This window comes from Coregonus lavaretus, assembly GCF_964263955.1.
Source record: "Coregonus lavaretus genome assembly, chromosome: 8".
In the NCBI taxonomy this organism is placed as follows: domain Eukaryota; kingdom Metazoa; phylum Chordata; class Actinopteri; order Salmoniformes; family Salmonidae; genus Coregonus; species Coregonus lavaretus.
In genome coordinates, this window is record NC_139995.1 from 53,749,492 (window position 1) to 53,775,051 (window position 25,560).

General features: G+C 43.7%; 1 protein-coding gene across 1 annotated transcript in view; it reads right to left on the minus strand.

Annotated features, from left to right (window-relative positions):
• LOC311134091 (solute carrier family 12 member 5-like) overlaps positions 1–25,560 on the minus strand; it is a gene marked incomplete at both ends in the record, with an annotated part of 287,008 nt that overhangs the window by 34,937 nt on the left and 226,511 nt on the right. The window contains one exon of the mRNA XM_084167681.1: positions 15,387–15,533. Coding sequence (XP_084023807.1) covers positions 15,387–15,533 — 147 coding nt within the window. The remainder of the gene's footprint in view (positions 1–15,386; positions 15,534–25,560) is intronic.

Here is a 25,560-nt window from a genome sequence, read left to right on the forward strand (position 1 = left end):
GATGGAAGTTGCCTAATCTCTTGTCTGAGTCTGATGTAAATCAGGATAAGAATTATCGTGTGCATAAAACTTGAGTTGAATCTCTTGGTTTGCAATGGCTTCCTATTTGGTTCCGTGGTCAACAAATACATTATTTACTGAGAGAACAGTGACAACAACAAAGACTTCCAGATTCCAAATACCATATTTTGATTGGTCCATGGGGCGACAGCGACGCTGACAAGTGCAGCAGCCTCGTGGCTGAGCTCCTCTTCACTGTGTAATCGTTCCCTCTTCGGTTTCAGCAAAAAAAAACTTTCCTGTTTCATTTCTGTGTATTGCTGTAGCTATACGCTAGGCTTCATCCTGTTGGTTTGTTTTGATCAGCTGCCAGAGATGACAGTAGTGACAAGTTTTCTGTGTCACCCTGTTTAATCGCTTCGCCTCCCAATGACACATCGGTCACATGACTCCCCCGGGTGTCACAATACCAAGTGACATCAACAACGTCATGATTCAGCAGCCAGAAAAAGAGTGCCTGCAAGCTAACAGGGATCTCTACCCACTGGGACAGCTAACAGGGTTCTCTACCCACTGGGACAGCTAACAGGGTTCTCTACCCACTGGGACAGCTAACAGGGATCTCTACCCACTGGGACAGCTAACAGGGTTCTCTACCCACTGGGACAGCTAACAGGGTTCTCTACCCACTGGGACAGCTAACAGGGTTCTCTACCCACTGGGACAGCTAACAGGGTTCTCTACCCACTGGGACAGCTAACAGGGTTCTACCCACTGGGACAGCTAACAGGGATCTCTACCCACTGGGACAGCTAACAGGGTTCTCTACCCACTGGGACAGCTAACAGGGTTCTCTACCCACTGGGACAGCTAACAGGGTTCTCTACCCACTGGGACAGCTAACAGGGTTCTCTACCCACTGGGACAGCTAACAGGGATCTCTACCCACTGGGACAGCTAACAGGGTTCTCTACCCACTGGGACAGCTAACAGGGTTCTCTACCCACTGGGACAGCTAACAGGGTTCTCTACCCACTGGGACAGCTAACAGGGTTCTCTACCCACTGGGACAGCTAACAGGGTTCTCTACCCACTGGGACAGCTAACAGGGTTCTCTACCCACTGGGACAGCTAACAGGGTTCTCTACCCACTGGGACAGCTAACAGGGTTCTCTACCCACTGGGACAGCTAACAGGGTTCTCTACCCACTGGGACAGCTAACAGGGTTCTCTACCCACTGGGACAGCTAACAGGGTTCTCTACCCACTGGGACAGCTAACAGGGTTCTCTACCCACTGGGACAGCTAACAGGGATCTCTACCCACTGGGACAGCTAACAGGGATCTCTACCCACTGGAACAGCTAACAGGGATCTCTACCCACTGGAACAGCTAACAGGGATCACTACCCACTGGGACAGCTAACAGGAATCCAAAGGAGAATTTAGCCACAGACTTCAGGACTGAATTCATTCTTTGTTTATAAGAGGATAGCAAAGTGTAATACCAAAGGACTTGGGATCTCTTAAATGGATAGGGCTGTCCTATCCACTGGTGATTGACGTTCGGTTGATATTATCAGCCCCAAAGGACTTGGGATCTCTTAAATGGATAGGGCTGTCCTATCCATGGATTGATGGGGATAACACATGGTTGGAGCAATGACATTCATGTTATAGGCCTACAGACTGCAGTCCAGTAACGTTAGCTCAGAAACCAAAGCCTTCCCAGAGAGCTGGTGTTAGAAATGCTAGAGTAGGATTCCTAGTTAAGTGGGTTACTTGGTGAGAGTCTGATCTGACTAGCAAGTAGCTAGTGTCGACGGGGGTCCTGTATATTTTCAAGTCCACTAGAAGTAAGGTGGTAGCTAGAAAGTGCCTTATTAGAAACATGGCGCTGCAAAGCATCTGTTATCAATCTGCTTGAAGAGAAGTCATACATGGGTTTCATGTTCACTCACATAAGCTATGGTTTTTAATTTGAGAAAACACAACATTTAAAAAATGTGTAGAGCATGGTACTTAATGTGAGTGTACTGGCATGTAGTTTCACTATCCAACAAGAGGCTCTATTGCCACAGGTACAGAATGTTTTTTTGTCCCCGTTTTAGGAGGTTCAGCTAATATCCTTTCCAGAGGGCTTGTCCTATTGAATGATTCTCAGATTGCCCTGGCATCCCGAGACGCCACCGTACCAACATGTCCCCTGGCCTATAAACAAGCCACTAAAACCGCTGATTACACGGACGTACCATCTGCTGAGTCTGGAGGAGACACAACACAACGCTGCTCGGCAGGGAGCTTAACCATGGGACGAGCTGGGAATTCTCTCCAAAGCGGTACATGGAGAGGCCGGAATAATCACAAATCCGCATGTCCCTAACAAGCTAAGCTGTCGATTCCACAGTGTTTCCGACAAGACGAGTCTAAGGGATTGGGAGCCGAGGGCATTTTTGTGTCTTTGAGCCTGTCTTCCGAACCGGAAGCTTTGATGACCACCATCACTAGCCTCAAAAGGGACAAAATTATCTACAGTACCTTCAGACGACACAGAGTGGAGTTCTGATTGTATCTTCCAAATGAAACTAAAACTGGCAGCCTTTGAATGACCTTGCTGAAGTCGTGCTGAAATTAGCTTAACGGGAAGTGGTTTGAACTTGCCCTGAGAGAGTGACTATAGCCATCATTACATAAAGGCACTAGACTTCTCAATGCCACAGAAGGGCGAGTTCGTTCACTGTATTGTAGAGTATACATCGGTCTACTGGAGCAGGCTCTCCTCTGATTGCATTACCAGGACTTATTAGCAAACACGTGCTGAACTCCGGTTCGACCCCTATCCCCTACTTAGGCAAACCCGTAGATCTGAGAGTTCGATAGATATTACATTTACATTTACGTCATTTAGCAGACGCTCTTATCCAGAGCGACTTACAGTTAGTGAATACATTTTTTTTTTTTTATACTGGCCCCCCGTGGGAATCGAACCCACAACCCTGGCGTTGCAAACGCCATGCTCTATCAACTGAGCTACATCCCTGCCGGCCATTCCCTCCCCTACCCTGGACGACGCTGGGCCAATTGTGCGCCGCCCATGAGTCTCCCGGTCGCGGCCGGCTGCGACAGAGCCTGGATTCGAACCAGGATCTCTAGTGGCACAGTTAGCACTGCCTTAGACCACTGCGCCACTCAGGAGACGTACTGCTACTGCTACTACTGATATTTATGCATTATAGTAATTGCTTAATCATGTCTTCTGATTGGCTTCATGTTTACAGAGACAGAGACAGAGACAGACAGACAGAGAGAGAGAGAGAGAGAGAGAGAGAGAGAGAGAGAGAGAGAGAGAGAGAGAGAGAGAGAGAGAGAGAGAGAGAGAGAGAGAGAGAGACAGAGATAGAGACAGAGACAGAGACACACAGAGAGAGAGAGACAGAGACAGAGACAGAGAGACAGAGACAGAGACAGAAAGAGAGAGAGAGAGAGAGAGAGAGAGAGAGAGAGAGAGAGAGAGAGAGAGAGAGAGAGAGAGAGAGACAGAGAGACAGAGACAGAGACAGAGACAGAGACAGAGACAGAGAGACAGAGCGAGAGAGACAGAGACAGAGACAGAGACAGAGAGAGACAGAGACAGAGACAGAGACAGAGACAGAGACAGAGACAGAGACAGAGAGACAGAGCGAGAGAGACAGAGACAGAGACAGAGAGAGAGAGAGAGAGAGAGAGAGAGAGAGAGAGAGAGAGAGAGAGAGAGAGAGAGAGAGTGGATGAAAGGATGAAAGGAAAAGAGGGAGTGATTTAGAAGCAGAGAAAGGGAGAATGAAGGCAAAAGAGAGAGACTAACCTATTTAGCAGGAGAAAGCGAGAAGTGAAAGAGAGAGAGACACTCTTAGCATTTAAATGAAGCAGGACAGAGGGCAGAAGAAGGGGGGAAACGACTGCATCGGGGACACAGGACCTGGATTTAATTAATAGGGGATGCAGGACCTGGACTTAATGAATAGGGGAAGCAGGACCTGGTAGTAATGAATAGGGGAAGCAGGACCTGGTAGTAATTAATAGGGGAGGCAGGACCTGGTAGTAATGAATAGGGGATGCAGGACCTGGTAGTAATTAATAGGGGATGCAGGACCTGGTAGTAATGAATAGGGGAGGCAGGACCTGGTAGTAATTAATAGGGGAGGCAGGACCTGGTAGTAATGAATAGGGGATGCAGGACCTGGTAGTAATGAATAGGGGAGGCAGGACCTGGTAGTAATTAATAGGGGAGGCAGGACCTGGTAGTAATGAATAGGGGAGGCAGGACCTGGTAGTAATTAATAGGGGATGCAGGACCTGGTAGTAATTAATAGGGGAGGCAGGACCTGGTAGTAATTAATAGGGGAGGCAGGACCTGGTAGTAATTAATAGGGGAGGCAGGACCTGGTAGTAATTAATAGGGGAGGCAGGACCTGGAAGTATACTATCCCTGTTGACTAATCCATAGATATAATAGTGTACAGTCGTGGTCAAAAGTTCGTGGTCAAAAGTTTTGAGAATGACACAAATACTAATTTTCACAAAGTCTGCTGCCTCAGTTCTGATGATGGCAATTTGCATATACTCCAGAATGTCACGAAGAGTGATCAGATGAATTGCTATTAATTGCAAAGTCCCTCTTTGACATGAAAATTAACTTAATCCCCAAAAAACATTTCCACTGCATTTCATCCCTGCCACAAAAGGACCAGCTGCCATCATGTCAGTGATTCTCTCGTTAACACAGGTAAGAGTGTTGACGAGGAGAAGGCTGGAGATCACTCTGTCATGCTGATTGAGTTAGAATAACAGACTGGAAGCTTTAAAAGGAGGGTGGTGCTTGAAATCATTGTTCTTCCTCTGTTAACCATGGTTACCTGCAAGGAAACACGTGCCGTCATCATTGCTTTGCACAAAAAGGGCTTCACAGGCAAGGATATTGCTGCTAGTAAGATTGCACCTAAATCAACCATTTATCGGATCATCAAGAACTTCAAGGAGAGAGATTCAATTGTTGTGAAGAAGGCGTCAGGGCTCCCAAGAAAGATCAGCAAGCGCCAGGACTGTCTCCTAAAGTTGATTCAGCTGCGGGATCGGGGCACCACCAGTGCAGAGCTTGCTCAGGAATGGCAGCAGGCAGGTGTGAGTGCATCTGCACGCACAGTGAGGCGAAGACTTTTGGAGGATGGCCTGGTGTCAAGAAGGGCAGCAAAGAAGCCACTTCACTCCAGGAAAAACATCAGGGACAGACTGATATTCTGCAAAAGGTACAAGGATTGGACTGCTGAGGACTGGGGTAAAGTCATTTTCTCTGATGAATCCCCTTTCCGATTGTTTGGGGCATCCGGAAAACACCTTGTCCGGAGAAGACAAGGTGAGCACTACCATCAATCCTGTGTCATGCCAACAGTAAAGCATCCTGAGACCATTCATGTGTGGGGTTGCTTCTCAGCCAAGGGAGTGGGCTCACTCACAATTTTGCCTAAGAACACAGCCATGAATAAAGAATGGTCCCAACACATCCTCCGAGAGCAACTTCTCCCAACCATCCAAGAACAGTTTGGTGACGACCAATGCCTTTTCCAGCATGATGGAGCACCTTGCCATAAGGCAAAAGTGATAACTAAGTGGCTCGGGGAACAAAACATCGACATTTTGGGTCAATGGCCAGGAAACTCCCCAGACCTTAATCCCATTGAGAACTTGTGGTCGATCCTGAAGAGGCGGGTGGACAAACAAAAACCCACAAATTCGGACAAACTCCAAGCATTGATTATGCAAGAATGTGTTGCCATCAGTCAGGATGTGGCCCAGAAGTTAATTGACAGCATGCCAGGCCGGATTGCAGAGGTCTTGAAAAAGAAGGGTCAACACTGCAAATATTGTCTCTTTGAATAAACTTAATGTAATTGTCAATAAAAGCCTTTGACACTTATGGAATGCTTGTAATTATACTTCAGTATTACATAGTAACATCTGACAAAAATATCTCATAACACTGAAGCAGCGAACTTTGTGAAGACCAATACTTGTGTCATTCTCAAAACTTTTGACCAAGACTGTATAGTTGTTTTGGTTTACAGAACAAAGGCAGTAGAGGGAATGCTCTGGCTTAGGGAACGGGAGGACACTCAGATGGGATGCTCCTACTACCAACACACGCACGCACGCACGCACGCACACACACACACACACACACACACACACACACACACACACACACACACACACACACACACACACACACACACACGCACGCACACACACACAAATGCATATCTCTCCTGGCTGCTGTAGTGTTGCATTCACTCCCCTGGTCTCAGAGCCTGGCTGGGTTATCTGCTGTGTGGTAACGTTAGGCTCAGAGCCTGGCTGGGTTATCTGCTGTGTGGTAACGTTAGGCTCAGAGCCTGGCTGGGTTATCTGCTGTGTGGTAACGTTAGGCTCAGAGCCTGGCTGGGTTATCTGCTGTGTGGTAACGTTAGGCTCAGAGCCTGGCTGGGTTATCTGCTGTGTGGTAACGTTAGGCTCAGAGCCTGGCTGGGTTATCTGCTGTGTGGTAACGTTAGGCTCAGAGCCTGGCTGGGTTATCTGCTGTGTGGTAACGTTAGGCTCAGAGCCTGGCTGGGTTATCTGCTGTGTGGTAACGTTAGGCTCAGAGCCTGGCTGGGTTATCTGCTGTGTGGTAACGTTAGGCTCAGAGCCTGGCTGGGTTATCTGCTGTGTGGTAACGTTAGGCTCAGAGCCTGGCTGGGTTATGTAAGGGGTTCAGGGGGAGAGAGGAGGGGGCTGCTCCCAGACTGATGACACGAAAGCCCCAGCGCCCAGGGCTCATATGCTTGGTAAACAACAGGGGTAGACTAACAGTGAAATGCTTACTTAAGGGGCCTTCCCAACAATGCAGAGAGAAAAATATAAAAATAATAACAGGAGGAATAAATGCATAATGAGTAACGATAACTTGGCTATATACACAGGGTACCAGTACCGAGTCGATGTGCAGTGGTACGAGGTAATTGAGGTTGATATGTACATATAGGTAGGGATAAAGTGACTAGGCAGAAGGATAGACAATAAACAGTAGCAGCAGCGTATGTGATGAGTCAAAAGAGTTTGTGAAAAAGGGTCAATGCAGATAGTCCGGGTAGCTATTTGGTTAACTATTTAACTAACTATTTAGCAGTATTATGGCTTGGGGGTAGAAGGTGTTCACGGTCCTCTTGGTTCAAGACTTGGTGTATCGGTACCGCTTGCCATGCGGTAGCAGAGAGAACAGTCTATGACTTGGGTGGATGGAGTCTTTGACCATTTTTAGGGCCTTCCTCTGACATCGCCTGGTATAGAGGTCCTGGATAGCAGGGAGCTCGGCCCCAGTGATGTACTGGGCCGTACGCACTACCCTCTGTAGCGCCTTGTGGTCGGATGCCAACAGTTGCTATACCAAGCGGTGATGCAATCAGTCAGGATGCACTAAATGCAGCAGCGGTATAACTTTTTGAGGATCTGAGGACACATGCCAAATCTTTATAGGGTGTGTGTGTGTGTGTGTGTGTGTGTGTGTGAGTGAGAGAGAGAGAGAGAGAGAGAGAGAGAGAGAGAGAGAGAGAGAGAGAGAGAGAGAGAGAGAGAGAGAGAGAGAGAGAGAGAGAGAGAGAGAGAGAGAGAGAGAGAGGCTGCATTGCATATTTGTGTGTGTGTCAGTATAGGTACAGTTGAACTCTTCCTTGCTTTCTCTATCTCTCTGTCATCTTGCTCTACCTTTCTCTCTTTTTCATCTCTGTGCTACACACAAAAAAAATCTATTCAAAATGTTTTACTGACATGACAGAAGTACAGTTGAAGTCGGAAGTTTACATACACTTAGGTTGGAGTCATTAAAACTTGTTTTTCAACCACTCCACAAATGTCTTGTTAACAAACTATAGTTTTGGCAAGTCGGTTAGGACATCTACCTTGTGCATGACACAAGTACTTTTTCCAGCAATTTTTTACAGACAGATTATTTCACTTATAATTCACTGTATCACAATTCCAGTGGGTCAGAAGATTACATACACTAAGTTGACTGTGCCTTTAAACAGCTTGGAAAATTCCAGAAAATGATGTCATGGCTTTAGAAGCTTCTGATAGGCTAATTGACATCATTGGAGTCAATTGGAGGTGTACCTGTGAATGTATTTCAAGGCCTACCCTCAGTGCCTCTTTGCTTGACATCATGGGAAAATCAAAAGAAATCAGCCAAGACCTCAGAAAATTTTTTGTAGACCTCCACAAGTCTGGTTCATCCTTGGGAGCAATTTCCAAATGCCTGAAGGTACCACGTTCATCTGTACAAACAATAGTACGCAAGTATAAACACCATGGGACCACACAGCCGTCATACCGCTCAGGAAGGAGACGCGTTCTGTCTCCTAGAGATGAACGTACTTTGGTGCGAAAAGTGCAAAACAATCCCAGAACAACAGCAAAGGACCTTGTGAAGATGCTGGAGGAAACAGGTACAAAAGTATCTACAGTGGGGAAAAAAAGTTTTTAGTCAGCAACCAATTGTGCAAGTTCTCCCACTTAAAAAGATGAGAGAGGCCTGTAATTTTCATCATAGGTACACGTCAACTATGACAGACAAATTGAGAATTTTGTTCTCCAGAAAATCACATTGTAGGATTTTTAATGAATTTATTTGCAAATTATGGTGGAAAATAAGTATTTGGTCACCTACAAACAAGCAAGATTTCTGGCTCTCACAGACCTGTAACTTCTTCTTTAAGAGGCTCCTCTGTCCTCCACTCGTTACCTGTATTAATGGCACCTGTTTGAACTTGTTATCAGTATAAAAGACACCTGTCCACAACCTCAAACAGTCACACTCCAAACTCCACTATGGCCAAGACCAAAGAGCGGTCAAAGGACACCAGAATCAAAATTGTAGACCTTCACCAGGCTGGGAAGACTGAATCTGCAATAGGTAAGCAACTTGGTTTGAATAAATCAACTGTGGGAGCAATTATTAGGAAATGGAAGACATACAAGACCACTGATAATCTCCCTCGATCTGGGGCTCCACGCAAGATCTCAACCCGTGGGGTCAAAATGATCACAAGAACGGTGAGCAAAAATCCCAGAACCACACGGGGGGACCTAGTGAATGACCTGCAGAGAGCTGGGACCAAAGTAACAACGCCTACCATCAGTAACACACTACGCCGCCAGGGACTCAAATCCTGCAGCGCAAGACTTGTCCCCCTGCTTAAGCCAGTACATGTCCAGGCCCGTCTGAAATTTGCTAGAGTGCATTTGGATGATCCAGAAGAGGATTGGGAGAATGTCATATGGTCAGATGAAACCAAAATAAAACTTTTTGGTAAAAACTCAACTCGTTGTGTTTGGAGGACAAAGAATGCTGAGTTGCATCCAAAGAAAGAACACCATACCTACTGTGAAGCATGGGGGTGGAAACATCATGCTTTGGGGCTGTTTTTCTGCAATGGGACCAGGACGACTGATCCGTGTAAAGGAAAGAATGAATGGGGCATGTATCGTGAGATTTTGAGTGAAAACCTCCTTCCATCAGCAAGGGCATTGAAGATGAAACGTGGCTGTGTCTTTCAGCATGACAATGATCCCAATCACATCGCCCGGTCAACGAAGGAGTGGCTTCGTAAGAAGTATTTCAAGGTCCTGGAGTGGCCTAGCCAGTCTACAGATCTCAACCCCATAGAAAATCTTTGGAGGGAGTTGAAAGTCCGTGTTGCCCAGCGACAGCCCCAAAACATCACTGCTCTAGAGGAGATCTGCATGGAGGAATGGGCCAAAATAACAGCAACAGTGTGTGAAAACCTTGTGAAGACTTACAGAAAACGTTTGACCTGTGTCATTGCCAACAAAGGGTATATAACAAAGTATTGAGAAACTTTTGTTATTGACCAAATACTTATTTTCCACCATAATTTGCAAATAAATTCATTAAAAATCCTACAATGTGATTTTCTGGAGAAAAAAAATCTCATTTTGTCTGTCATAGTTGACGTGTACCTATGATGAAATTACAGGCCTCTCTCATCTTTTTAAGTGGGAGAACTTGCACAATTGGTGGCTGACTAAATACTTTTTTCCCCCACTGTATATCCACAGTAAAACAAGTCTTATATCGACATAACCTCAAAGGCCACTCAGCAAGGAAGAAGCCACTGCTCCAAAACCACCATAAAAAAGCCAGACTACGGTTTGCAACTGCACATGGGGACAAAGATCATACTTTTTGTAGAAATGTCCTCTGGTCTGATGAAACAGAAATATAACTGTTTGGCCATAATATGTATGAAGAAAAAAAAATGTATGCACTCACTAACTGTAAGTCGCTCTGGATAAGAGCGTCTGCTAAATGACTAAAATGTAAAATAATGACCATCGTTATGTTTGGAGGAAAAAGGGGGTTGCTTGCAAGCCAAAGAACACCATCCCAACCGTGAAGCACGGGGGTGGCAGCTTCATGCTGTGGGGGTGCTTTGCTGCAGGAGGGACCGGTGCACTTCACAAAATAGATGGCATCATGAGGAAGGAAAATTATGTGGATATATAGAAGCAACATCTCAAGACATCAGTCAGGAAGTTAAAGCTTGGTCGCAAATGGGTCTTCCAAATGGACAATGACCCTAAGCATACTTTCAAAGTTGTGGCAAAATGGCTTAAGGACAACAAAGTCAAGGTATTGGAGTGGCCATCACAATGCCCTGACCTCAATCCTATAGAACATTTGTGGGCAGAACTGAAAAAGCGTGTGCGAGCAAGGAGGCCTACAATCCTGACTCAGTTACACCAGCTTTGTCAGGAGGAATGGTCCAAAATTCACCCAACTTATTGTGGGAAGCTTGTGGAAGGCTACCCGAAACATTTGACCCAAGTTAAACAATTTAAAGGCAATGCTACCAAATACTAATTGAGTGTATGTAAACTTCTGACCCACTGGGAATGTGATGAAAGAAAAAAAAGCTGAAATAAAACTATTATTCTGACTATTCACATTCTTAAAATAAAGTGGTGATCCTAACTGACCTAAGACAGGGAATTTTTACTAGGATTAAATGTCAGGAATTGTGAAAAACTGAGTTTAAATGTATTTGGCTAAGGTGTATGTAAACTTCCGACTTCAACTGTATGTCTGTTTGAGGGGGAATCATTCAGTGTGTGTGTGCAGGGTTCTCTTTTAAACAGATATTTTTAAACATGCTTTGATCTCAGAGCATTCGGGTCCTTGTACCATCCCAGTTTTAACATTATTAATCAATAACCATATTTATCATTCAAATGTAATACTGTATGACATGAAATAAAATGGCTCATTTAAGATAGCAAGGAATAAACATTAATAAAGAGTGCAATCGATATCAAATACAATTCAGTGGAGGCTGGTGGGAGTAGCAATAGGAGGACAGGCTCATTTTAATGGCTGGAATGGGATAAATGGAACGGAGTCAAACGTGGTTTTAATGCCGTTCCATTGATTCCATTCCAGCCATTACAATGAGCCTGTCCTCCTATAGCTCCTCCCACCAGCCTCCTCTGATACCATTACAGTACTCAAAAAAATAATTTTCTGAAACTAAAGTATAATGATCACCAGTCTCCCTAGGAAAAGACACACTGGCCTTATGTTGTGAATGTATCCTGCTTCTATAACTCACGTTGGGTTGTTTTCAACCCATACTTTTTTTAGAGAGTGCATTTCTTTGTGCGTGTGTGTGCATGTTTGTGTGTGCGTGTGTGTGTGTGTGTGTGTGTGTGTGTGTGTGTGTGAAAGCATGTTAGCCATGGTAAGGATTTGAGGGGGTTGATCTATAAATATCTCTCCCAGAGAAAAATCTAGGCTAAGTGAACACACATAGGCGTGCAAACATACATGCATGCCCAATCACAAACGAGCAAGGACATATGCACACAACCCCACTAACAGTAACAAACACACAACCCCAAATGCAAACACACTATGACATCTGAGACCACACACACATGCACAGATATACTAGATACACACAGGACATGGACAGATGAACACTCACTAATATTATTAGCATTACTTATACTCGGTTGTGGACATAATACATGAGTCATCTCAATAAATGCCAAACTGCATAATATTCGGTTGCTTTAAAACAAGCCATCAATACAATTTGAAATCGTATTCCTATGGGATCAAAACTGAAGTCAAACCCACAGAGAACACTGGCGCTGACATGTTTGCAACAGTATGGGGTCTACTGGAATATGTAAGTGCACCTTCTCTCTTTGCCAGAACAGAATGAGAGGCAGGCATTGAGAACACTGGGGAGAAAACATGGAGATGTATTCTAAAAAATAAATAACGGAAAAGTGGTGCGTGCATATGTATTCAGCCCCTTTGCTATGAAGCCCCTAAATAAGATCTGGTGCAACCAATTACCTTCAGAAGTCACGTAATTAGTTAAATAAAATCCACCTGCGTGCAATCTAAGTGTCACATGATCTGTCACATGATCTCAGTGTATATATACACCTGTTCTGAAAGGCCCCAGAGTCTGCAACACCACTAAGCAAGGGGCACCACCAAGCAAGGGGCACCATGAAGACCAAGGAGCTCTCCAAACAGGTCAGGGACAAAGTTGTGGAGAAGTACAGATCAGTGTTGGGTTATAAAAACATATCAGAAACTTTGAACATCCCACGGAGCACCATTAAATCCATTATTAAAAAATGGAAAGAAATGGCACCACAACAAACCTTCCAAGAGAGGGCCGCCCACCAAAACTCATGGACCAGGCAAGGAGGGCATTAATCAGAGAGGCAACAAAGAGACCAAAGATAACCCTGAAGGAGCTGCAAAGCTCCACAGCGGAGATTGGAGTATCTGTCCATAGGACCACTTTAAGCCGTGCACTCCACAGAGCTGGGCTTTACGGAAGAGTGGCCAGAACAAAGCCATTACTTAAAGAAAAAAATAAGCAAACACGTTTGGTGTTTGCCAAAAGGCATGTGGGAGACTCCCCAAACATATGGAAGAAGGTACTCTGGTCAGATGAGACTAAAATTGAGCTTTTCGGCCATCAAGGAAAACGCTATGTCTGGCGCAAACCCAACACCTCTCATCACCCCGAGAACACCATCTTCACAGTGAAGCATGGTGGTGGCAGCATCATGCTGTGGGGATGTTTTTCATCGGCAGGGACTGGGAAACTGGTCAGAATTGAAGGAATGATGGATGGCGCTAAACACAGGAAAATTCTTGAGGGAAACCTGTTTCAGTCTTCCAGAGATTTGAGACTGGGACGGAGGTTCACCTTCCAGCAGGACAATGACCCTAAGCATACTGCTAAAGCAACACTCGAGTGGTTTAAGGGGAAACATTTAAATGTCTTGGAATGGCCTAGTCAAAGCCCAGCCCTCAATCCAATTGAGAATCTGTGGTATGAATTAAAGATTGCTTTAAGGGGGGGGGGGTGAATAGTTATGCACGCTCAAGTTTTCTGTTTTTGTCTTATTTCTTGTTTGTTTCACAAGAAAAAATATTTTGCATCTTCAAAGTGATAGGCATGTTGTGTAAATCAAATGACACAAACCCCTAAAAAATCAATTTTAATTCCAGGTTGTAAGTTAACAAAATCGGAAAAATGCCAAGGGGGGTGAATACTTTCGCAAGCCACTGTACACAAAATACAGTATGTGGACACAGCCATGCAATCTCCATAGACAAACATTGTCAGTAGTGATATGCATTTGCACATCAAGTCTTCTCTTGAGTTGGGCTCGGGGATGGAACAACTGTTGAACATCTGAGCTTGTGGTTGTTTGTGGGGGAAGGGTGGGCAGTGTGTGTGTATGTATCCCACATCTGTTGCTATGGGGTAATGATGTTAGGGACAATACAGGATGAATCACAATAATTGCTTGCCAAAAATTAACTTTTTGTAATGCCAATCCTGGTTATAGGTAACAATCCTTCGTATGAACTGCAAATATTATTACGCATATTATTAGTTAATTGTGGAAATAAATTAAGAAATGCAAGATTTTTGAAATATATATACAGTACCAGTCAAAAGTTTGGACACACCTGCTCATTCAAGGGTTTATATTTTTTAAAACTATTTTCTACATTGTAGAATACTAGTGAAGACATCAAAACTATGAAATAACACATATGGAATCGTGTAGTAACCAAAAAAGTGTTATACAAATAAAAATATATTTGAGATTTGAGATTCTTCAAATAGCCACCCTTTGCCTTGATGACAGCTTTGCACACTCTTGGCATTCTCTCAACCAGCTTCACCTGGAATGCTTTTCCAACAGTCTTGAAGGAGTTCCCACATATGCGGAGCACTTGTTGGCTACTTTTCCTTCACTCTGCGGTCCGACTCATCCCAAACAATCTCAATTTGGTTGAGTGCAGCACTCCATCACTCTCCTTCTTGGTAAAATAGCCCTTACACAGCCTGGAGGTGTGATGGGTCATTGTGCTGTTGAAAAACAAATGATAGTCCCACTGCTGTGGTAGCCATGCTGGTTAAGTGTGCCTTGAATTCTAAATAAATCACAGACAGTGTCACCAGCAAAGCACCCCCACACCATAACACCTCCTCCTCCATGCTTTACGGTGGGAAATACACATGCGGAGATCATCCGTTCACCAACACCGTATTTCACAAAGATACGGCGGTTGGAACCAAAAATCTAAAATTTGGACTCCAGACCAAAGGACAAATTTCCACCGGTCAAAATGTCCATTGCTCGTGTTTCTTGGCCCAAGCAAGTCTCTTCTTCTTATTGGTGTCTTTGGTATGAATTGGAACGCCAACTGTGAGCCAGGCCTAATCGCCCAACAGCAATGTCCCCACAGCAATGTTCCAAAATCTAGTGGAAAGCCTTCCCAGAAGAGTGGAGGCTGTTATAGCAGCAAAGGGGGGACCAACTCCATATTAATGCCCATGATTTTGGAATGAGATGTTCGATGAGCCGGTGTCCACATACTTTTGGCCAAGTGTACTTAAGAAGAAATTGACATGGTAGCGTAGGCTTTCAAGATCAGTCGGCTAACACAATCTGGAATGCAGTTGATCCCCAGAATTACATTAGATTTGACATTTTTGTCATTTAGCAGACGCTCTCATCCAGAGCGACTTACATTAGTGCATTCATCTTAACATAGCTAGGTGAGACAACATATCACAATCATAGCAATTACATTTTCCGTCAGACACTTACAGTAATACAGACGGTTACAGTGGAACAGCACATGAAGACATTGGCAAAGGAGCTTCGACTGCCTAGACTTTAGCTCAAAAGGCTAACACAGTCTCATTACATGCAGGTGTCCCAGATTTTAATCCAGGTACTTACAGTAGAACAGCACATGAAGACGATGATAAAAGAGCCAATGACTCCTCCGATGCCGACCATCCAGGTCATCCGCAGGAACAGGATCACCCCGAAGATGTTCTGGATACAGGGGAGGTACACTCCCATCAGGGTCCCCAGCTGTGGAGCCTGTAGGGAGCGGGAGAGGAGGTGGACATTGTCAATGTTAACTGAACAAATTTCAAGTCTGCTGTGCAACTTCTGTGAACTTCCAGCACGCGTTTACTGTGAACACTGAGGCTGTACCCACTTTAAGTTACAGTTTTAACAGTGGCCAAGTAGGCTACTGTGGCTATTTGATCATAATGTAGGCCTACCAGAGTGGCCTACCATCAAACACAATGGAGAAAATGCATCCCATAACATTTTAACATCGAAATAGCTGTTCTATCATTCAGCCTACAGTAGCAGCCAATGTGTGGTGTTCAATGTAGGCCTAGATTCCAATAGACTTTTGAAAAAAAAACATGCAGGGCTTGACATTAACCTGTTTATCCACTTGTCCTTCAGACAAGGAGGTGACTGAAAATGTTGTTGTGTTGTTTGATGCAAGAAACCACTTGACAAAATAAAATGCATTGTTATTCTCATACCATTATTACAGAGAATCAGACAAATTATGCTACCCTCTGCCTATTGGCTACTTAGCTTATTCAAGCTGGTTTCAAAATACAACACTGCCCCTTTAAGACAAAAAAAAAGCTCTTTACCTGACTCGCCTTTTAAAGATGTATAGAAATGTTTTGTGCTCTTGTAGGAAGCAATCACTCCCCTATTGCTGACTACAAATGATCTATAACTGGGCTAATAACTCACTAACTAGCGAAGGATATGAACAACATGTGCACACGTGGCTACATGCAGCTCTTGAGCATCTACTCACGACCACAGCTGTAAACACAGTCCAGTTCAATGTAAATTACACAGATCCATATATGGCAATAGTCGATTTGCATATAGGCCTACTGCAGCTCTGATTGGTTATGCCACAGCGGTCTGTGTAGAGTATGGGCTGAGTCATGAACAATAGAATACTACTCCGATGCGTTCTGCCTACAACAAAATCTCTTGCATAGTTTGTTTTGTTTCGGTATGTTGCATTGAAAGTGGCTAATATTGCGTTGATTCGATCACAATTGCCACAGTAAAGGGAAACATTGACAGTGTTAACACACAGGGAAAACTAGAAAGTTGAGTGAGCTGCGCGACAGTCTCGGGCTACTGCGCGCACGTGCGCAGCTTAGAGGGAACATTGCATGAGGTCTTTAATAACTGGGTTAGGGTCTTTAATAACTGGGTTAGGGTCTTTAATGACTGGGTTAGGGTCTTTAATAACTGGGTTAGGGTCTTTAATGACTGGGTTAGGGTCTTTAATAACTGGGTTAGGTCTTTAATGACTGGGTTAGGGTCTTTAATAACTGGGTTAGGGTCTTTAATGACTGGGTTAGGGTCTTTAATAACTGGGTTAGGGTCTTTAATGACTGGGTTAGGGTCTTTAATAACTGGGTTAGGTCTTTAATGACTGGGTTAGGGTCTTTAATGACTGGGTTAGGGTCTTTAATAACTGGGTTAGGGTCTTTAATGACTGGGTTAGGGTCTTTAATAACTGGGTTAGGGTCTTTAATGACTGGGTTAGGGTCTTTAATGACTGGGTTAGGGTCTTTAATAACTGGGTTAGGGTCTTTAATGACTGGGTTAGGGTCTTTAATAACTGGGTTAGGGTCTTTAATAACTGGGTTAGGGACTTTAATGACTGGGTTACGGTCTTTAATGACTGGGTTAGGGTCTTTAATGACTGGGTTAGGGTCTTTAATAACTGGGTTAGGTCTTTCATGACTGCGTTAGGGTCTTTAATGACTGGGTTAGGGTATTTAATGACTGGGTTAGGGTCTTTAATAACTGGGTTAGGGTCTTTAATGACTGGGTTAGGGTCTTTAATGACTGGGTTAGGGTCTTTAATGACTGGGTTAGGGTCTTTAATGACTGGGTTAGGGTCTTTAATGACTGGGTTACGGTCTTTAATAACTGGGTTAGGTCTTTAATGACTGGGTTAGGTCTTTCATGACTGCGTTAGGGTCTTTAATGACTGGGTTAGGGTCTTTAATAACTGGGTTAGGTCTTTAATGACTGGGTTACGGTCTTTAATGACTGGGTTAGGGTCTTTAATGACTGGGTTAGGTCTTTAATGACTGGGTTACGGTCTTTAATAACTGGGTTAGGTCTTTAATGACTGGGTTACGGTCTTTAATGACTGGGTTAGGGTCTTTAATGACTGGGTTACGGTCTTTAATAACTGGGTTAGGTCTTTAATGACTGGGTTACGGTCTTTAATAACTGGGTTAGGTCTTTAATGACTGGGTTACGGTCTTTAATGACTGGGTTAGGGTATTTAATGACTGGGTTAGGGTCTTTAATGACTGGGTTAGGGTCTTTAATGACTGGGTTAGGGTCTTTTGTATTTGTATTTATTATGTATCCCCATTAGCTGCTGCCAATTTGAAAAACATTACAATACATTCACAGATTTCACAACACACTGTCTGGCCTCAGGCCCCTACTCCACCACTACCACATATCTACAGTACAAAATCCATGTGTACGTGTATGTATAGTGTGCATGTTATCGTGTGTGTGTATGCATGTGTCCATGCCTATGTTTGTGTCTCTTCACAGGCTCCGCTGTTCCATAATGTGTATTTGTATCTGTTTTTAAAATATGATTCTACTGCTTGCATCAGTTACTTGATGTGGAATAGAGTTCCATGTAGTTCCATGTGGTCCTCTGTAGCTCAGCTGGTAGAGCACGGCGCTTGTAACGCCAAGGTAGTGGGTTTGATCCCCGGGACCACCCATACACAAATAAATGTATGCACGCATGACTGTAAGTCGCTTTGGATAAAAGCGTCTGCTAAATGGCATATTTTTATTTTATTTATTTAGTTATGGCTCTATGTAGTACTGTGCGCCTCCTTGGGGATTGTGAAGAGACCTCTTGTGGCATGTCTTGTGGGGTATGCATGGGTGCCCACGCTGTGTGCCAGTAGTTCAAACAGACAGCTCGGTGCATTCAACATGTCAAAACCTCTCATAAATACAAGTAGTGATGAAGTCAATCTCTCCTCCACTTTGAGCCAGGAGAGATTGACATGCATATTATTAATATTAGCTCTCTGTGTACATCCAAGGGCCAGCCATGCTGCCCTGTTCTGAGCCAATTGCAATTTTCCTAAGTCCTTTTTTGTGGCACCTGACCACACAACTGAACAGTAGTCCAGGTGCGACAAAACTAGGACCTGTAGGACCTGCCTTATTGATAGTGCTGTTAAGAAGGTAGAGCAGCTCTTTATTATGGACAGACTTCTCCCCATCTTAGCTATTGTTGTATCAATATGTTTTGACCATGACAGTTTACAATCCAGGGTTACTCCAAGCAGTTTAGTCACCTCAACTTGCTCAATTTCCACATTATTTATTACAAGATTTAGTTGAAGTTTAGGGTTTAGTGAATGATTTGTCCCAAATGCAATGCTTTTAGTTTTAGAAATATTTAGGACTAACTTATTCCTTGCCACCCACTCTGAAACTAACTGCAACTATTTGTTAAGTGTTGCAGTCATTTCAGTCGCTGTAGTAGCTGACATGTATAGTGTTGAGTCATCCGCATACATAGACACTCTGGCTTTACTCAAAGCCAGTGGCATGTCATTAGTAAAGATTGAAAAAGTAATGGGCCTTGACAGCTGCCCTGGGGAATTCCTGATTCTAACTGGATTATGTTGGAGAGGCTTCCATTAAAGAACACCCTCTGTGTTCTGTTAGACAGGTAACTCTTTATCCACAATATAGCAGGGGGTGTAAAGCCATAACACATACGTTTTTCCAGCAGCAGACTATGATCGATAATGTCAAAATCCTAACAAAGTCTAACAAAACAGCCCCCACAATCTTTTTATCATCAATTTCTCTCAGCCAATCATCAGTCATTTGTGTAAGTGCTGTGCTTGTTGAATGTCCTTCCCTATAAGCATGCTGAAAGTTTGTTGTCAATTTGTTTACTGTAAAATAGCACTGTATCTGGTCAAACACAATTCTTTCCAAAAGTTTACTAAGGGTTGGTAACAGGCTGATTGGTTGGCTATTTGAGCCAGTAAAGGGGGCTTTACTATTCTAAGGTAGCGTAATGACTTTTGCTTCCCTCCAAGCCCGGGGGCAATATCGTCCGCTATTATCCTCAGTAATTTTCCATCCAAGTTGTCAGACCCCTGTGGCTTGTCATTGTTGATACAAAACAATACTTTTTTCACCTCTTCCACATTCACTTTACGGAATTCAAAATTACAATGCTTGTCTTTCATAATTTGGTCAGATGTGTAGTTTGCTAATCTTGCCAATGAAAAAATCATTAATGACTGGGTATCATGGGGTCTTTAATGACTGGGTTAGGGTCTTTAATGACTGGGTTATCATATGCTTCTGTAACAGAAGTAGATCTGTGAACCACACAACCATTAACAGTAGCCTAGGATTTCTGGAAAATCTGGGAATTTTGGGAATGTTGGTGCCTATGGGAGAGACAAAGAATTTGATCGAATATTTGGGATTTTCCCCACACCCAGTAACTGGAGTACATTTTCAGTGATTTTATTAAGTGTTCTGAGCATTTTGAGACCAAATTGACATTTTTCAATATGTACATTAGGAGAAAAATTACTTTGTTTGAGATCTGTGCTAGCGCCTGTAACAGTCGGTTTGCCTGGTTGCTAGGCAGGAGGGCCTTAGCATCCACCTCGTAGCCCTTTACATTCGTACCCGTTTCCGTTTATGGGTTGGAAATGGCAGATTTGGGCACTGATAAGCGCCTAAATTGGAACGCAGTGGTTGTACAGTAACATGCTATAAATGACGTCAGCGCTCTGGCTCTGCGCTTCACAGCGCTGTATGGATTTTGACTGACAGCCGTTATGAACTTGAGTACCTCACGCGACAAGAAGTTGCCCCCATCCCTCCTGCTAATTGAGCAGCTTTTGCAAATGTTTTGTTATCTTAGTGAGGGAAATGCTGTAAATGAAGAGGAGTCCACGTATTTTGAAAGATGATATGTCGGGATTATAATAAATACCGCTTTAATGTCATACAAGCAAGCCAAATGTGCACTTCACATTTCCACATCATAAAACTCATGTCGTATACAGTGTCAACGTTTATGATCACTATGTTTGATGTGTGGTATCGCGTCGAATGCTGGTGGGTATTGCTGTCAATCAAAGAATCCACTTAGGCTGCACCGTGTTTTAGAGGCTTTTATTAATATCACGAGGTTACAGCATAAGTTACAGACCCGCGAAGTCTGGAGAAGCCCCGTCCCAATTTAATCTTGAATGCTTCTGACCCATCTTCGTTTTTCCCCCAGTATATATAAACTCCCAAGATGTGGGTGGCTCCCTCTACTGTCCAATCCCCTGTCTACAACACACTTCCTGTCTGTTGTATGTGGCGTTACACTAAAACATTCCCTCTTGATACTAAAATCAACATTCTTTCAGTTCCACTTAAAAACATTTAACAAAGGCATAATCCTAATACACGACATATGTACAGTTACAAGATGACATTGCGTCATAGCCTGGGTTGTTCTTAACAGAATGAGCCTATGTTTGTCTATTGTGAAGAAATGTTGCCACAGAACACGCACCTGAATGCACTCATGACTCCTTTCTATGCGCACCAAAATTACCATCTGCTTCTCTGAATTGCCTTGTGAAACACTAACACTGTAAGACGGTATTTTATAACTTAGCTAGCCATGTTGGCAATGGAACAAGCTTTCAAATGATGCCCACCTGACCCAGATTGAGATTTATAATGGCCCGTTTTTGGATTGCGTAAACAACAACAGTAATTGTGTGATGGAGGGGAGGCAGGGCTATGTTCCAAACAAAACAACTACAAGTGTGTTTGCTCTAGTTCCTCAACGGCACAGCTAGGAGAGCTCAAAAAATCACCTTATAGTTGAAGACTCTTCTTTGTCATTAAAGTGCATTGCGGTTACTTAGGAACTGTGCACACTTTGGAGAGGTGTGTGGCCACTTGGGGACACCAGTTAGTCCTCTCACTCAAACCCTTGTCATTTTGTTCTTTTATGTTGCACCTACCCTATGTTTTCCAGGAATATTCTTACCATGTTACTGAATGTATCCAGAGTATTTTCTGATTTCTTTATTAACAAATGCGGCGACAAGTACAGTAAATGTAAAATGCACATAACATCAAGTGTAATGTTTGGATTCAGTCTTCTGTCAGGTGAACGGTTGTGTCCTCAACTTTGGCCTAATAATTTTCCAATCTCCAAACTGTTCCCTTTCAATTGCTACCATGGTTATGCATATGCTTTTCATATTTCTTCTGTAAGAAACATTTCAATTTAGCCCTATCCATATAGGCCAATTCCCACAAGTGTAAAGGGTTAAGTACACCGTCCAACTGTGGCCATTTTTTAAAATGGAAAATGTGGTCTGTGCGTCATCTTCATTATCCACAATCTTTGCCCATAGGAGGAAAGCAGGAAGTAGTCATAGGAAGTATAGTCACAGGAAGTAGGTCTGTTATAGTCATTATATTTCTATGGTGATATCACTGCCAGTCTGATGAGTAGGATCAATGAGGATGTGAAGAGGGCTTTAAGGAAAGTCACCGTCCGATATGAAGCTGGAAGTGAATGACAGAAACTTTAATACTTTGATGCTTTACAGAGAGCTTTCTTCCTAACTGCGATTCAGAGAGTTTTACAGGCCTGGGGGGCACTGATTAATGCGAGAGAGCATTCCTGGGGCTTGAAGTGGTAGCAGCTGTTGAGTTGAGAAACAATAATTTTTTTATTAAATCATCTTCTGAAAAAAAGGGTGTCCTGACGATCGCCTGACATTAAATGAATATTAAGCGTTCAAATCCTGGGTCTGAGGTGATGTAATTTGATTTGAGAAGCTGGGCTTCAAATTGTAATAAGAGCCTTTTTTGGTGAGTTGACAAGTCACACAAACATAATTATACTCCAATTTTTGCGAGAAACAACAGGCCAAGTGCACACGCAGCGTTCAAATTAGAAAAAGCTTATCACTTGTGAAATGCTGATGAAACTTTCTGTGTAGACAGACAATGCTAGAGCTCATTTCAACCATTTCTCTATCATATCTGCTGCAAGGTTTGGTGAACAATGTTGTTGTTCTGTATCAAACCTGACCCTTGAGAGTAAAAATTTATCTTGCAGTAAAGTAGGCTGGAGTAGAAATCAGATGATAAACCAAAAATTATCGACACCGACCATGATCACATCGCAGGCATTTTGCTGATATCGTTCATTACGATAAGTAGAGAAATGTGTGAAGATTGAAATGAAATGTGATTGTTAATGAGACAATTGAGGGCTACAACCGTCAAACCAGTAGTAGTAAAGGATAATACAACATTTAAAAAACAATGTTATTAACTTATCCTTCTATTTATCGTTAACACATTAATTCAAGCAATTTATCGCGATATGGATTATTTTGACATATCGCCCAGCTGTAGGCTGGGGTAATCCTGAATGGTTAATCTGGGCCAAATCCTTATTTTGGATTCATGTTTGTGCCTCAAGGTAGGATTCAGCCCCATATGTTTTGTTGAACCTCTTCTTCTAGCCTAGTTCCCCTCTCTCTATTTTGTCCCTTAGAGTAGCTGCTGCCTTGGCTAATGGGCCTCCTTATAAATACAAATGCACTGCTCCAAAAAAATTAAGGGAACACTTAAACAACACAATGTAACTCCAAGTCAATCACACTTCTGTGAAATCAAACTGTCCACTTAGGAAGCAACACTGATTGACAATACATTTACATTTTACATTACATTTTAGTCATTTAGCAGACGCTCTTATCCAGAGCGACTTACAGGAGCAATTAGGGTTAAGTGCCTTGCTTAAGGGCACATCGACAGATTTTTCACCTAATCGGCTCGGGGATTAGAACCAGCGACCTTTCAGTTACTGGCACAACGCTCTTACCCACTAAGCTACCTGCCGCCCCATTTCACATGCTGTTGTGCAAATGGAATAGACAACAGGTGGAAATTATAGGCAATTAGCAAGACACCCCCAATAAAGGACTGGTTTTGCAGGTGGTGACCACAGACCACTTCTCAGTTCCTATGCTTCCTGGCTGATGTTTTGGTCACTTTTGAATGCTGGCGGTGCTTTCACTCTTGTGGTAGCATGAGACAGAGTCTACAACCCACACAAGTGGCTCAGGTAGTGCAGCTCATCCAGGATGGCACATCAATGCGAGCTGTGGCAAGAAGGTTTGCTGTGTCTGTCAGCGTAGTGTCCAGAGCATGGAGGCGCTACCAGGAGACAGGCCAGTACATCAGGAGACGTGGAGGAGGCCGTAGGAGGGCAACAACCCAGCAGCAGGACTGCTACCTCCGCCTTTGTGCAAGGAGGAGCAGGAGGAGCACTGCCAGAGCCCTGCAAAATGACCTCCAGCAGGCCACAAATGTGCATGTGTCTGCTCAAACGGTCAGAAACAGACTCCATGAGGGTGGTATGAGGGCCCGACGTCCACAGGTGGGGGTTGTGTTTACAGCCCAACACCGTGCAGGACGTTTGGCATTTGCCAGAGAACACCAAGATTGGCAAATTCGCCACTGGCGCCCTGTGCTCTTCACAGATGAAAGCAGGTTCACACTGAGCACATGTGACAGACGTGACAGAGTCTGGAGACGCCGTGGAGAACGTTCTGCTGCCTGCAACATCCTCCAGCATGACCGGTTTGGCGGTGGGTCAGTCATGGTGTGGGGTGGCATTTCTTTGGGGGGCCGCACAGCCCTCCATGTGCTCGACAGAGGTAGCCTGACTGCCATTAGATACTGAGATGAGATCCTCAGACCCCTTGTGAGACCATATGCTGGTGCGGTTGGCCCTGGGTTCCTCCTAATGCAAGACAATGCTAGACCTCATGTGGCTGGAGTGTGTCAGCAGTTCCTGCAAGAGGAAGGCATTGATGCTATGGACTGGCCCGCCCGTTCCCCAGACCTGAATCCAATTGAGCACATCTGGGACATCATGTCTCGCTCCATCCACCAAAGCCACGTTGCACCACAGACTGTCCAGGAGTTGGCGGATGCTTTAGTCCAGGTCTGTGAGGAGATTCCTCAGGAGACCATCCGCCACCTCATCAGGAGCATGCCAAGGCGTTGTAGGGAGGTCATACAGGCACGTGGAGGCCACACACACTACTGAGCCTCATTTTGACTTGTTTTAAGGACATTACATCAAAGTTGGATCAGCCTGTAGTGTGGTTTTCCACTTTAATTTTGAGGGTGACTCCAAATCCAGACCTCCATGGGTTGATACATTTGATTTCCATTGATAATTTTTGTGTGATTTTGTTGTCAGCACATTCAACTATGTAAAGAAAAAAGTATTTAATAAGATTATTTAATTCATTCAGATCTAGGATGTGTTATTTTAGTGTCCCCTTTATTTTTTTGAGCAGTGTACAAATACTGTACTTAGGGACCACAGGAAGTGAAGCTGACACTAGCTGACCAGTTTTTGTTAATTTCCCACAATTGTTTTCTTTTACCAGACAGTTCACCTAACATCTATTCTCCATTTGTTGGTTTTTATTAGACAGTTCACCTAACATCTATTCTCCATTTGTTGGTTTTTATTAGACAGTTCAACTAACATCTATTCTCCATTTGTTGGTTTTTTATTAGACAGTTCAACTAACATCTATTCTCCATTTGTTGGTTTTTTATTAGACAGTTCAACTAACATCTATTCTCCATTTGTTGGTTTTTATTAGACAGTTCACCTAACATCTATTCTCCATTTGTTGGTTTTTATTAGACAGTTCAACTAACATCTATTCTCCATTTGTTGGTTTTTATTAGACAGTTCAACTAACATATATTCTTTGCACTCCTCTTTTGCACCACCAAGCTACACCACAGGGATGTTTTGTACTGGGAATTTCATTCACCTTTAATCAAAGATCAAAACCACGCATCCTCATGTTGCCTATGGGAGCGGCGAAGAACAAACATCGTCCATCTTTGTCATCTCTCTCTCTCCATATGGTAATGACTCCCGCTGTTTGCCTGTTTTCAGGGTTATGCA